Source organism: Pleurodeles waltl, chromosome 5 (genome assembly GCF_031143425.1).
Source record: "Pleurodeles waltl isolate 20211129_DDA chromosome 5, aPleWal1.hap1.20221129, whole genome shotgun sequence".
In the NCBI taxonomy this organism is placed as follows: domain Eukaryota; kingdom Metazoa; phylum Chordata; class Amphibia; order Caudata; family Salamandridae; genus Pleurodeles; species Pleurodeles waltl.
Window position 1 is genome coordinate 551565211 of NC_090444.1, and position 14650 is coordinate 551579860.

At 44.9% G+C, this 14650-nt stretch overlaps 1 protein-coding gene across 4 annotated transcripts in view; it reads left to right on the forward strand.

Moving 5' to 3' along the window:
* Positions 1-14650, forward strand: part of VRK2 (VRK serine/threonine kinase 2) — a 414359-nt gene that overhangs the window by 135718 nt on the left and 263991 nt on the right. For all 4 annotated transcript variants that reach the window (XM_069234371.1, XM_069234370.1, XM_069234368.1 and 1 more), the window contains exon 8: positions 2113-2245. In XM_069234371.1, the coding sequence (XP_069090472.1) occupies positions 2113-2245 (133 nt within the window). The remainder of the gene's footprint in view (positions 1-2112; positions 2246-14650) is intronic.

Below are 14650 nucleotides of genomic sequence, written 5' to 3' on the forward strand. Positions count from 1 at the left end.
CTGCCAGAAGTCGAATTCCAGACAGAGAGGAAAGAATACTGTGTTTCGAACGGTACAGGCTTTGTGGCAAGGTAAGTGAGAAAAATGGCACATATTGTTTGCTTGTGCCCCAAGTTAAATAACTGTCTCATGCAGTGCTATATCTTCTAATGGGCTTTAGTACACCTCTCGCAATCAGATTTGAGATATTTATAGGTATTGCTTTTGAAATTTCAGCGAATCCTGAGTGTATTATGTTACAGAAGTGAATAGCTCAGCTTCACAAATCTTGTAACTTAAACAATTTTCTAGATCCTGTATAGCTTGGAAGGACCAGAAATGGTTACTGGCAGCAGTATTTAAAATATGTATTCATAATTCTAAACACATGTCTTTCAAATGACTATACACTATTCATTAATACTCACTTGGTTAATTGCCTTTGCCTTTTTAAATTGTAGTAAGTCACATAGTAAAACCTGCATTCCCACTTCTGGGGAATTTCTTTCTAAGAAAATACTTCACTATGATCACCAAGGAACTTATTTTCAAAGTTGTGGAAAGTCACTGATCAGGGATGTGTATAAAATTATTTTAAAAGCCTTGTGTATACCTTGGAGCGCTTTTGAAGTAATTATTAGGACATTTTATATGAATAGTATCACCACGAGCCTGCGTAGATCAGGCCATCCCTCCAAACTTGATGACCAAGCAAAGTACGAGAGTGATCAGAAGAGGGCAGTGTCAACTTAAAAGGAACTACACATGGCTCTAGCTTGTGAAACGGGGCATTTGACAACATCATCCTCAGTACTCCATGCATTTGACTTGTATGGCAAGAAACAGGCTACTACTCGGTAACAACCTTCTTCAATCCAGTATGACGTCTGGAAAAAGCAGTCAAGGCATTCTGTGGCTTGTGGCACATTCTGTAACCTTCTTGCAAAATGTATTCGGGTCTGATGAAACTATAATCGAACTTTTGGGTGTAAGTGCAGAACGGGTCATGCAAATACAACACATTGCATAACCAAATCTGCGAGGAATCGTGCTCCTGGTAGCATAATGATATAGAAATACTTGTCATCTGCAAGGACTGGGGTACTTGTCTGGAAAAGAGGAATATGGGTGGAGCAATGCATAAAAAAATCTTTGAGGATAGTCTGTGTTCTTTACAAGAAGGCTGAAAAAAAAAGTCCACTCTTAAATCACGACATCAACCTGAAGCATAGCCAAAACTGCACTGCAGGGCCTAAGGAAGTGAAACATAAAGGTTTTGTAATGTAGTATAGTCCCATATTAACAAAGTAGATGTGAAAGGTAGTTATACTATTCCTTCAGACTCTGCGATATTTGCTTCCTAAACTGCTTCCGTCGCTTAATGAGTCGGGGATGTGGAGACTTTCAAAATTATGATATTTCAGTTTTGTGGGTTTAATGTCATTTTTTCACAGTAAAATATTTTCAAATTAAAATGTGAAGTTGGTGCATAGATAAACTCATCTCCCTTAAATTCAGTAATATCTGAGGTACTGGCACAGCAAGATGTGAAACTGTTTCGAAAGTGTATGATCATGTGGTAAAAAGTGCATTTGACTTGTTTTAAGCGATATTATTATAGGTTAATAATCAGTGTCCGTCAACATCACACAACTTGAACTGGGTCTTTTACTATGCCGAATATTACACATGAATGTTTTATCTAAAAGTAGATACGTCTTACATTCCCCCCTGGCTAGTAAACTTGTTCAGTAATATGGATTTCACCTTTGTGCGTGTACTTTTTTTGTGACACCAGGAGGGATTCCGATGTACACCAAGAGGACAGATAAGCCATATTGTGTTTTATAATGTCTAGCTACCCACCTGGGGCAAGGTAGCAGAAGAGCAAAATAAAACTTAAAGGCTACAACTCCCCTCTCTAAGGGGATATGGTAAAGTTGTGGTGGATTTCAAGTGGAAGGTGGTTTGTTATAGTCCCCAGTTGTACATATTTTATCCTCTGGCACTGTTAGTTGAATAAAATATAGCCCAAGGGTTGTCCGTAACCTATCAGTTTCTTAAGACTTAATTATAAAGGTTACACTTTCAAAGGACAAACGCATTACTCATTTATCTGCTCATGTCTTCCAGGTTTATCTTGCAGATTATGGACTTTCTTATAGATATTGTCCCGAAGGGACCCACAAACCGTATAAGGATAATCCGAAGAAGGGCCATAATGGGACCATAGAATTTACCAGTTTAGATGCCCACAGGGGAGCAGGTATTTTTTCATCTAATTTCAGAGTTGTAATTATGGAATGCATAATCAGGCGTAGTTAACTGGCGCACACTAGCGTTTTAACCGTATCAAGTTTGGTTGTCTTTGTGCTACTGGCGTAAACGCTGTTCTGTTGACTCCCCCCGACACTCAGGCGTGTTGTTCGTAACCACGAGAAGCGACCATGGTGGGTACCGACAGTATAGCGGTACTATACAAGTAAATGAAAGACAGACCAGGAAAAAAAATCTGCACGCTTACGTTTTCACAGAATTACATTTTGTTTCTATGGACTTATGTATTTGTGGAGTTTTGTCTAGTGCTGCTTTTCGCCTTTTGTTTAATTCAAAGCACTGTGTCATAAAGGCCAGAACAGTTTTCGTAATAAGGCATTAGTCAAAGCATGTGATTCATTCTCCTTCTTTCAAACGCTAGATTTTCTTTTCAAATGTATATTTTTGTGGTCTCTTCTTTCCCTTGTTTTGTTCAATACAGATTGTGTAGATTGCCTTGACCCGATTGTCATGTCATCATGTTTGCACTGATCAACCCCTATAAAAAAGTTAATAGTTCCTGTGTTTTCAGTTCTTAACTTTGTGAGACATTCTACTTCAGCCGTTCATATATCTTACTTACTTAAACTCAGTTTGATGGTATTGGAAACACATTTGCAGGCAAATTACATACATAGTCCTTTTATTGGATATCGATTGCAGTGCCTCGCATTCTTAGGCAGACTTAATTCAACAATTCCCTAATTAGTTAAAGTCATAACCTATGTCTTGTTTTCATTTACCATTAATTAAAGCTTAGCTGTTTATTATACTGCAGTCTAAATCCGACCCACAGAGCCATGGACGAAGAAGGAAGGTCAATATTGAGAAAAGTTGGCGCTGAGTCGCCTCATGGTTCACAATCGATGTGGTCATTGCAAAACAACACTTTTATTTGCTCTGTCAGCTCGAAAAAAATCAATTATAATGTTATGCCATTGTAAAAGAAATGCAATTATTGAAAAATATGACCTACCTTTCAAAACAATATTCTTTACATTTACCCTTTCTTCTTACCGTGAAGCGCATTTCCTATTGCCGTTTTCATCACAAATGAAAGCGGCAGTTTAGTGAATTCTCTACACAGGTGTAGCTACCGCGTTGGTGCCATAAACGGAGGCTTCCTTGCAGTTATAGATGAAACAAATGACTTTTTCCATTCCCCTTTCTCCTAAAAAAAAAGACCGTTGACCGTGTAATGCAAGTCCTTGATGTCACCTCAGTAGTTAGGTGTTGGTCATTGGGGTATGAAATCAGCCTGCCGGCTGCAAGGCTTTTTTTGTGGCAGCACATGGGGTTTAACTTGTGATATCATTAGATTTCCCACTGTTATTGCAGTGACAAACCACAAATATAACCAAACCAGTGCTTAATTTGTGCTTGTTGTTTCCGTTGCGGAGTACCGGCACTTATTTTTTGAGGGCCGGCACTTATGTTTTTTGCCTCAAGCATTTACTGCGAACAAAAGACACATATGGGACAGACGGAGGAAGAGAAAAACGAAAAAGCGTCACAATGGGAGCAAGCTGAAAGAGTGACCTGAGGGGGCAGGTAGTGGCTTTAAATGTATTGAAGAGGCCCGAGATGGCTTAAGTATTTTGCTCCCTCAGTATATTTAATTGCAGCAGCCGCTTGTTTAAGAGGAGGGTTTTGGGCACCAGCACATTTTTATTTACAAATTAAGCACTGAACCAAACGCTATTTGTTATTTGAATGGTTACACGTTATGCATCTGTTTCATAGCTGCTAGATGTCCACGGACAGCCTACCCTTGCTCTTTGAGTACAACGCCTGATATTAACCTCTTCGCTGCCAGGCCTTTTCCCCTTCTGTGCCGAGCCTTTTTTGGGATATTTGGGTGCAGTTCGTCCTTAGGCCCTCATAACTTTTTGTTCACATAAGCTACTCATGCCAAATTTGCGTCCTTTTTTCCCAAAATCCTAGGGATTCTAGAGGTACCCAGACTTTGTGGGTTCTCCTGAAGGAGACCAAGAAATTAGCCAAAATACAGTGAAAATGTTTTTTTTTTTTCAAAAAAATTGGAAAAAAGGGCTGCAGAAGGCGGCTCGTGTTTTTTTCCCCTGAAAATGGCATCAACAAAGGGTTTGCGGTGGCAAGATTACCATCTTCCCAGCTTTCAGGAACAGGCAGACCTGAATTGGAAAACCCAATTTTTCAATACAATTTTGACATTTTACTGGGACATACCCCATTTTTACTATTTTTTGTGCTGTCAGCCTCCTTCCAGTTAGTGACCAAAATGGGTGAGAAACCAATGCTGGATCCCAGAGAGCTAAACATTTCTGAAAAGTAGACACAATTCTGATTTCAGCAAGGGGTCATTTGTGTAGATCCTACAAGTGTTTCCTACAGAAAATAACAGCTGAAATAAATAAATATTGAAATTGAGGTGAAAAAAACAGCAATTTTTCTCCACGTTTTACTCTGCAACTTTTTCCTGCGATGTCCGATTTTTTAAAGCAATATACCGTTACGTCAGCTGGACTCTTCTGGTTGCGGGGATTTATAGGGCCTGTAGGTTCATCAAGAACCCTAGGTACCCAGAGCCAATAAATGAGCTGCACCTTGCAATGGGTTTTTATTCCATACCGGGTATACAGCAATTCATTTGCTGAAATATAAAAAGTGAAAAATAGGTATCAAGAAAGCCTTTGTATTTCCAAAATGGCCACAAGATAAGGTGTTGAGAAGCAGTGGTTATTTGCACATCTCTGAGTTCCGGGGTGCCCATACTCGCATGTGAATTACAGGGCATTTCTCAAATAGACGTCTTTTTTACACACTGCCTTACATTTGGAAGGAAAAAATGTAGAGAAAGGCAAGGGGCACTTGTTATGCTATACTGTGTTCCCCCATGTCTCCCGATAAAAATGGTACCTCACTTGTGTGGGTAGGCCTAGCGCCCACGAAAGGAAATGGCCCAAAACACAACGTGGACACATCACATTTTTTCACAGAAAACAGAGGTGTTTTTTACAAAGTGCCTAGAAAGTTCTGGAATCTGAGAGGAGCCACAAATTTCCTTCCACCCAGCGTTCCCCCAAGTCTCCCGATAAAAATGGTACCTCACTTGTGGGGGTGGGCTAGGTGCCTGCAACAGAAAAAGGCCCAAAATTTGTAGAGATTGAGGGGATAGCACAGCGAGTTGATAAGCACATATTTTTCGTTTATTCATCTTTTAGGCTGATTCTGCTTTGGGGTCCCATGCAAGTGAGGTATCATTTTACTTGGGGGACTGAGGGGAACGCTGGGTGGTAGGAAATTTGTACCGCAGTGGTGATCCTACAAAGAAAAGTGAGGAAAATATGATTTTTAATGCAAATTTTGAGGTTTGCCGAGGAGTCTGGGTAAGAAAATAATGGGGGATCCAGGCAAGCCACACCTCCTTGGACTCCTAGGGGTGTCTATTTTTAAAACATGTCTGGGTTTGGTAGGTTTCCCTAGATGAAGGCCACACCCAGGACCAAAACCATAGGTGTCCCCCCACCCCCAACACAGGTTGTTTTGCAATAGATCATTTTGGTGTGTCCACATACTTATGTGATGTTCCAAACACAAAAGTTGTGAAAAGAAACACACTTAGGTTATGTTAAAAAGACCCCTCACCCACCAACTAAGTTGGTGGCATGCTTCATCATCGGGGTCCCACCCGAGGCACCTAGCGTGTCACAGGTGTGCTGCGACGCCTAATTACAGCAGAGCAGGTTTTGTCATTTTTACCACACATACTGGTTGGATTTGACACGAGGGTGAGTGATGGTTCAGTGGATCAAATTTTATTAACAAGAGATTTCACAAAAAATGAAATGCACTGTTAATAACTGAAAGGCCAAAAAACTGAACCAATGACTCACAGCTCGTGAGCTGTAAAGCCACGGCAAGGCACCAACCGCTTTACAGTCCATTCACACACCTTTCATACATGAAATGCACAAGACCATTCACGCCGCCAGCCACGGGCCCAGCACATTACAACACTCGCATCGACAGACAGCACCACTCAAGGGCCCATCACTTACATAAGCCCACATGCCTGATACAGCAATCACACCAGCTGATGTGAGTGTGTGGACTGGTGTTTGGCTGGCAGTGTGTTGCAGTAGCCAACAGCAAGTCAATATGTACACCATCAGCCAAGCGCCACTCCACACACAATGGCATAATTTTTTTTTTTTAAACAAAGAAACCACTAACTAATTAGAAATAATTACAAAACTACAAACACAAAAGCTCTAACTAAGTACATGACAGAAATGCCAACCATGAAACTGAACACATGAAAATACAAAACAGGCATTTTATACTCATGGTTGTTCCCACTAATTCTTCTGGGTGTGGTTATTCTTGAAACAACCACCCACACACAGCCAAGGCTTTGAAGGACAATCTGGGCAGTACATTCGAGTCTCCCTCCGGATACCTCTTCGAAAACACACTCTACATTTCTTAGCTGGAATTCTTTTGGGTGTGGGAGGAATGTGCTCAGCAAAGTGGCGATCTTTCACTCTAGCCACATCCACCACCACTGCTTCTCTAGGAACTCTGGCCTGTTCCACCACAATAAGGCTCTCTATCACTGACTCCTGAAATTTCACAAATGTCATCTTTGACTCTGGAGACCTATCCTTAAACACAATAAAAGCATTAAAAGTTGCTAAGTGGAAGAGGTGAATTGCTAACTTCTTATACCAAACGTAAGACTTACGAATAGCAGTATAAGGTTCCAACCTCTGATCAACCCTATCTACACCTCCCATGTGCTTATTATAATCTAAAATGCACACAGGTTTGCGCACTTCAGCAACCTGGCCCAAACAGTCTCATGGATGGTACTTCGCATGTAGACATCCCTCCAGTCTGAAACTTTCAAAGCTAGCAGCTCATCATTCTGCAAGGCACTGCATTGTCCCCTCTCAAGTTTTTTACAGACAAGCTCCCTTGGATAGCCTTTCCGGTTACAACGAATTGTGCCACAAGCAACAGTGTCCACTCTAAACAATTCCTTGAACAACTGCACTCCAGTGTAGAAGTTATCTACATACAAATGGTGACCTTTGTTGAACAGTCGTCTACCAAGTTCCCACACAATTCTCTCAGTAACTCCAAAAGTGGGAGGACAACCAGGGGGGTCAATACTGGAATCCCTACCAGTGTAGACACAGAAACTATATACTACTTTCAGGCAGCAAATACAATTTAATTCCATATCGTGCCCTCTTGCTAGGAATGTACTGCCTAAAAACCAAACAACCCTTGAAGAGGACCAAAGACTCGTCCACGGCTATTTCTTTGCCTGGAACATAGATCTCTGAAAACTGATCTACAAAATGATCAAGGACAGGCCTAATCTTAAAAAGACGGTCAGAATCAGGGTGATCTTGTGGCAAGGCTAATGCATTGTCAACAAAATGCAGCATCCTAAGAAGCATCAAATACCGATTACGACTCATGGTTGCAGGAAATATAGCTGTTGCCATCAAGGGACTAGTAGACCAATAAGAAGCCAGTGACGGCTTCCTTATCAACCCCATCAAAAAGTCAAGCCCAAAACCTTTTCATCTCCTCCAAATTTGTGGGAATCTACTGGACAGCTCTAGAGTGTGGCCTAAGTCTAGCAGCGTTGTCCCTCAAATACTGCTCTGCATACAAATTAGTCTGCTCAACAATCTCTTCCAAAAACACATCATCCACAAATAACTCAAAGAAATTGACAGGCAAAAGGTTCTCTGTATTGACTCTACACCCCAGGAGACCAGTAAAGGCAGGCAACTCTGTCTGCTCCATTTTTGGGGCAACCCAGTGTTCAGGTCTTCTAACAGGAAACCTTTCAGCCCCAGGTTGCTGCACTAATGGCACATCAGTGTCCTCCTCTAAAATAGGCCCTTCATCTGCACTGAGTGTGGCTTCCTCATCAGAAGATTCCTCTCTAACAGAAACTTCACTGCCAGAATCTCTCACTTCCTCCTCTGGCTCAGATGCAGAGTCCGTTTCATAATCATGATCAGACAATGACTCAAAAAGCATACCAACCACCTGCTGAGCGATCATCCTGCGGCTAGCCATGATCTTTCCTATGAAAATTAACTGGACAAATGCACCACCAACAACCAGCCCTGTGTAAGATAAGTAATAAAGTGTAGCTTTATCAGTAAGAGTTGTAAACTCAAAAACTATACCGCTCACTTGCCTGAAAAAGCTTGACTCACCAGCAACTACTCTGCACAGATACAGCAATCACCAATGATATCCCACTAAAACGAGAGAAAGAAAAGCAAATTAGAAATAAGACAACACAAATATCATTGTGCACAAATCTAAGGACAATTTCACACACAAACCTGCATTTAGTACACCACCTACAAACATGTCATTCATGCATGGCAACAGTACTCCTTTGGAGTAAATTGTTTTTAATGACCTAAAACATGCAACTATTCAAACCGCAGGTCAACCACCTCCAAAGCTGAAAAGGAGCCACAGCAAAAAAAGCAAAAGCTTTGAACTAATCACAAAAACAAATACTTCGTCAGTTGACAAACACCCAACCATCAAGCATTTAGAAATTGGTGCCTAAGTCGATTCTGCCATAAGGGCAGATGGGCCTACTAAAAAATAGGCCTATCTGCCCCAAGGAGGGCAGGAAATACATTTAGTAGTGTGTCCCCTTGGGGAGCGACCCTTGCCCAAGGGGCCACCCCCCCCCCCAAAATAAAACACACACACACACACTAGCCCTGGTGCCTAAGTGGCTTCTGCCCCTCTTTGGGGGCAGATGGGCCAAAAAAAATAGGCCCATCTGCCCCCAAGGGGGGCAAAAATGGGCAACAGCTCAATGCATCCCTTGCCCAAGGGGACGCACCCCCACATAAATACACATTACAAAAAAATCTCTGGCGTTCTAGTGGTCTCTGCCCCCCTTGGGGACAGATCAGCCTAAAAATAATAGGCTGATCTGCCCCCCCGGGGAGCAGAAATGCCCTTGATACACAAAGGGGGGGGCAACCCTTGCCCAAGGGGCTGCCCCCCATCCCCTAACACACACACACACCATCCCTGGTGTCTAAGTGGCTTCTGCCCCCCTTGGGGCAGATGGGCATAAAACAATAGGCCCATCTGCCCCTAGGGGGGCAGAAATGGCCAACAGTTCAATGCCCCCCTTGGGGGGGTGGGGGGGCAGACCTAGCCCAAGGGGACACCCCCCCCATACACAAAAAAATCCCTGGCGTTCTACTGGTTTCTGCCCCCCTTGGGGACAGATCAGCCTAAAAATAATAGGCTGATGGCCACAGGTAACATGCCCCCCAAATGGGAGCGACCCTTGCTCAAGGGGCCACTCCCCGATGCAAAACATTAGAAATATACACACACAAAAATCCCTGGCGTCTAGTGGATTCTGCAGATTGGGCTGGAAATAATAGGCTGATCTGCCCCCAAGGGGGGGCAGAAATGGCCACAACAAACATGCCCCCAAATGGGAGTGACCCTTGTCCAAGGGGTCGCTCCCCAACGCAAAACATTAGAAATATACGCAAAAAATTATCCCTGGCGTCTAGTGGATTCTGCCCCCCTTGGGGGCAGATTGGCCTAAAAATAATAGGCCGATCTGCCGGCCACAACAAACATGCCCCCAAATGGGAGCAACCCTTGCCCAAGGGGCCGCTCCCCAATGCAAAAGATTAGAAATATACGCAAAACAATAATCCCTGACGTCTAGTGGATTCTCTGCCCCCTTGGGGGCAGATCGGCCTAAAAATAAAAGGCCGATCTGCCCCCAAGGGGGGACAGAAATGGCCACAAGAAACATGCCCCCAAATGTGAGCGACCCTTGCACAAGGGCCCGCTCCCGACACACAAACAGCACAATAAACAAAAAAAAGAAAATCCCTGGCGTCTAGTGGATTCTGCCCCTAAAAATAATAGGCCGATCTGCCCCCAAGGGGGGCAGAAATGGCCACAAGAAACATGCCCCCAAATGGAAGCAGACTATTTGGACTCAGCCCTCCTCTTCCCCTTCAACCTCCTGGTACTACTACTCCTGTTTCAGGTCCTCCACCTCATCCTTCTGGTCTGTCTTCTGGTGCTGCTCCTTCTAGTCTTGTCCTTACTCCTAAGCCTCTTTATCCTCTTGCTGTTTCTAAATAGATTCTCTTGCTTCTGGTCCTTCTTCTCCTGATCCTCCGATCTCTGGTCAACCAGATCAACTTAGTCAAGGTCCATCTCGTTTGTTCCTACTCCATATACAATTCTCTTCTTGGCCCTTCTGCTCATGCTTCTTGTCCTCCCGGCCCTGGTCTTCCTGTTCCAGCGGTCCTCTGGGTCATGATCCTCCTAGCCAGCCCTTCCCATTGATGCCTTCTTGGTCATACACCTTCTGCTGCTCTTGGTTCCCCTGATCCTGGTCCACTGGTTTAATGGGCCCCCTGGTCCTTATCCGCCTGGTCATTGTCCACCTTAGGTTTAATTCTGCTTCAGGTCCTGTTCTTGGACCTCTGAGGCTTGGCTCTGTTCCTTCTCTCTAACTCTGATCCTCTTAGCCCTAAGTCTTTTCATGCCAGTACTCCTTGTTCAGCTGGTCTACTTGTGCTTCCCCCCATCTTGCAGCTCTGCTCTGGTCCCCTTGTCCTTGTCACCCTGGCCTTGGTCCTACAAGTCCTACTGGCTCTCCTAGTTAAACTGCAGTTTGTGGTACCCCCCCCCCCCCAGTGTAGTATCACCTTCAAGTCTCTCACTTAGGTTTTTTTTTTTATAAGTGGATGGCTCCTGAATCTTTTGCCATAAGGGGAGCGTGGAGGATCTGGTGACTAATGCACTTGCTTGGTTGATACGTGAGATGCCATCTATTACCAAATGTTTGAAATAGCACAGCACAAATGGATAGTGTGCCTTCTTCAGAAGATAGCATGAAAGTTTGGATTTTTTTATCTCTTTATTGATATTTTGAACACATGGGACCACCACTGGTTGTGAGGGTGAGAAGTGCGAAAGTGAGAGAATGTAGCAATAGTGAGAAACTCAAAGAAATGATGTGCAGATATAGAAAATACTTCCACCTCATTTCCTTTTCCTCTCCCTCAGAGCATCTTGTGTTGTTTCAATAACAGGCATACCTTTATTTGACCATGTTACAGATCTGATTCCTTGTTGTAGGCTGTTTTATTCTAGGCACAGTGAGATCAGGTGGATGGAGCAGATGCAGTTTTTTGCTGTCCAGGGGTATGGCATTCTGTGAGCTGGAATACCTTCAGGTATTTAGGGCACGTAGACTCCTTAAATTCCTGGAGCAGGAAGCTGATACAGGGCTCCCATATCTTTTATGGTCTACAGCTGCTGAGATGTTTTCCATGCCCAAGAAGTCCTGTGATTAGCTTAGCCAGGTACCGTATTCTGTGACCTCTTTTGAAAACCTATATTGCAGGGTTGACTTGTTTAACAGCACCTAGTGCTGTGTTATGGCCTTACCCTGATGTGACCATAAGAGGCATGTTTGTTTGGGGGGCTTAGGATGATATATGTGGGTGTAGGAAGCTGGCTCAGTATATACTATATCAAAACGAGTTATAGTGTGCACAGAGTCCGGGTGTTCCGCAGAGGCTTAAAAGAGGCTAAAGCAAATAATACTAATACTTTCTTTTGTGGTAGTGCAGTTGAGCAGTTAGTCTTGCCAGAGGGTAGAGCAACGCATTTGTTGTACACACACAGGCAATAAAAGAGGCCCACGTTCAATGATTAACTCCATGCCAATTGTTTTTATATAGCAAAAATATATTTTGGTACTTTATTACTAGAACCAGAAGAACTTTGTTGCAGGTAAGTACAGTTGTAAGTAGGTATCAAGCATATGTATCAAATGTACTTTGTTTGGTTTTAGCAGATAAAACAGTTTACAAGTATCAATTTTCTATTTCAAAACTTGACACAGTGCAATTTTCAATGGGAGTCCATAGAGTCCTGAGGGGGGGAGGAACAACACAGAAAACAGGTAATTACGTGACTTACAATTCCAGTCTTTGGGTTTTAGGATGTCCATTGGCCAAGGTTTAGGCTGACCCCAAAAGTGCACCCCTAGCAACACGGGCCTGGCTGGGTGCAGAGGTCAAAGTTGGCCTCGGGTTTACAGTAGAATCCTCGGAGGACTGGGGGGTGCTTAGAAGAGGTCTGCCTACAGGTAAGTACCCATGTCTTCGGATGGCAGACCTGAGGGGTTAGGTGAGCACCGGAGGAGCCACAGGTTAGCACCCAACACACACCCTTAACAGCACAAGAGCGGCCAGCTGAAGAGTGCAAACACAGCAACAGGCTCCAAATGCTTGTCAATAGGGGGACCCCAGGGGTCACAAAGGTGCTTCTGGCTGGACCCAGGGGATCAATCCTGGTAAACCACAGGATGGACAAAGAAAACGGGTGCCTGCTGAATGTTGCTGGACTGGTGGTCGGATTCCCCAAGGCTTGGGAGCTATGGGTGCAAGGGTACCTTTGGGCATCAGGTATCTTCGTCTGGTTCTCTCGTGGTCAGGAGGATCCTCTGTATTTAGGCCGCAGGCGTTCTTGTGTTGAGCAGGAGGGGTCAACCCAGGGTGGACACAAGGTCAGAATCACCTAGGGACCTGCTGTGGACCGGTGGGCCACCTGGACACAGGCCTTGGGCGTCTGGTTCAGAGTGAGCAGGACTTGTGGATCCGGATCGGTTCTGGATTCCTTCTTGGAGTTTCTTGTGGACAGGGCCGCCGTCCTTGGGAGTTCTTGGTCTTAGACACTGTAGGAGCATATTGCTCATGCATCTATGCCCTCACCTGTGGTAAAGCGCACACTTGTAGGGCTGTAAGGCCTGCTAGAGGGTTGACTTACCTATGTCACAGGCAGTGGTTGTTGGGCATGGCACCCTGAGAGGGATGCATGTCGATTTCACCTTTCTCTCCCCACCAACACACACAGGGGGTCATTACAACATTGGCGGTAAAAGCCGCTTACCGCCGTGCAGAAGACCGCCAATACACCGCCGCGGCCGCGGAATTCTACCACAGCTATTATGACACACATCTCGTAATCCGCCGAAACTCAGACACCCACACAAGTCCGCCACACCAAAGGTCAGTGTAAAACTGGCGAAAAAAAAACCTCCACCTCCATGCCAACAGAAACACGCCCATGCTATCACGACCCCCGAATCCACGCGGCGGTCTTTCAACCGCGTATTCCATTGGCGGCATACACCGCCGCGCTCAAAATACACACACATCTCCAAAACACCGCCACATTGGACAATTCCAAATAAACACACCTGATACACATACAAACACCACTCCCACACACCCAACACAATATAAAACAAACACCCACATCACCCACAAACCCCTACGCCCACAAGTCACGACCGAAGGCCAGAGAGACAGAGAGCACAGCAACTGAGAACCCCACCACACAGAGGCACACAACACCAGCCATACAACATTACACGCACAATACACCACACACATCAACACTGACACCACCCCACACATCACCCACACCACCCCATGTCACGCCAAAGACACCCCCGGTTTTCTGAGGAGGAGCTCCGGGTCATGGTGGAGGAAATCCTACGGGTAGAGCCACAGCTATTTGGCTCACAGGTGCAGCACACATCCATAGCCAGGAAGATGGAGCTATGGCGCAGAATAGTCGACAGGGTCAACGCAGTGGGACAGCATCCACGAAATAGGGAGGACATCAGGAAGAGGTGGAACGACCTACGGGGGAAGGTGCGTTCAGTGGTCTCCAGGCACAACATCGCGATTCAGCGGACTGGTGGCGGACCCCCACCTCCTCCCCCACAACTAACAACATGGGAGGAGCAAGTCTTGACCATCATGCATCCAGAGGGCCTCGGAGGAGTCGGTGGAGGAACGGACACTGGTAAGTCAAATCTTAACTATCAGATCCCCCACCCTACCTGCATGCTATCACACACCCCCACCCTTACCCCCTCCCCTATCACTCCAAATCCTCACATATGTACTAATAACACAAACCACACATCCCAACACCAAGCCCTGCATGACACAACTAAGCATGGTCACCCCTCACCAAAGCATGCTCACTGCACATACCCAGAACAACCCCCTAACCATCATCACACAAACCCACACACAGGAATGCTTACACTGGGGTACACAAACACCCACCCATTGCACACCATTACACACACACATGCAATAATCATGCTCTTATATCCCTGCAGGACCACTAAGGAACGTCACCACACAGGAGGGTCAGACATCTCCACTCCACCCACAGAAGAGGCCCACAGTGACGACAGCAGCTCTGCCCTACTGGATCCTGATGACCAGCCCGGACC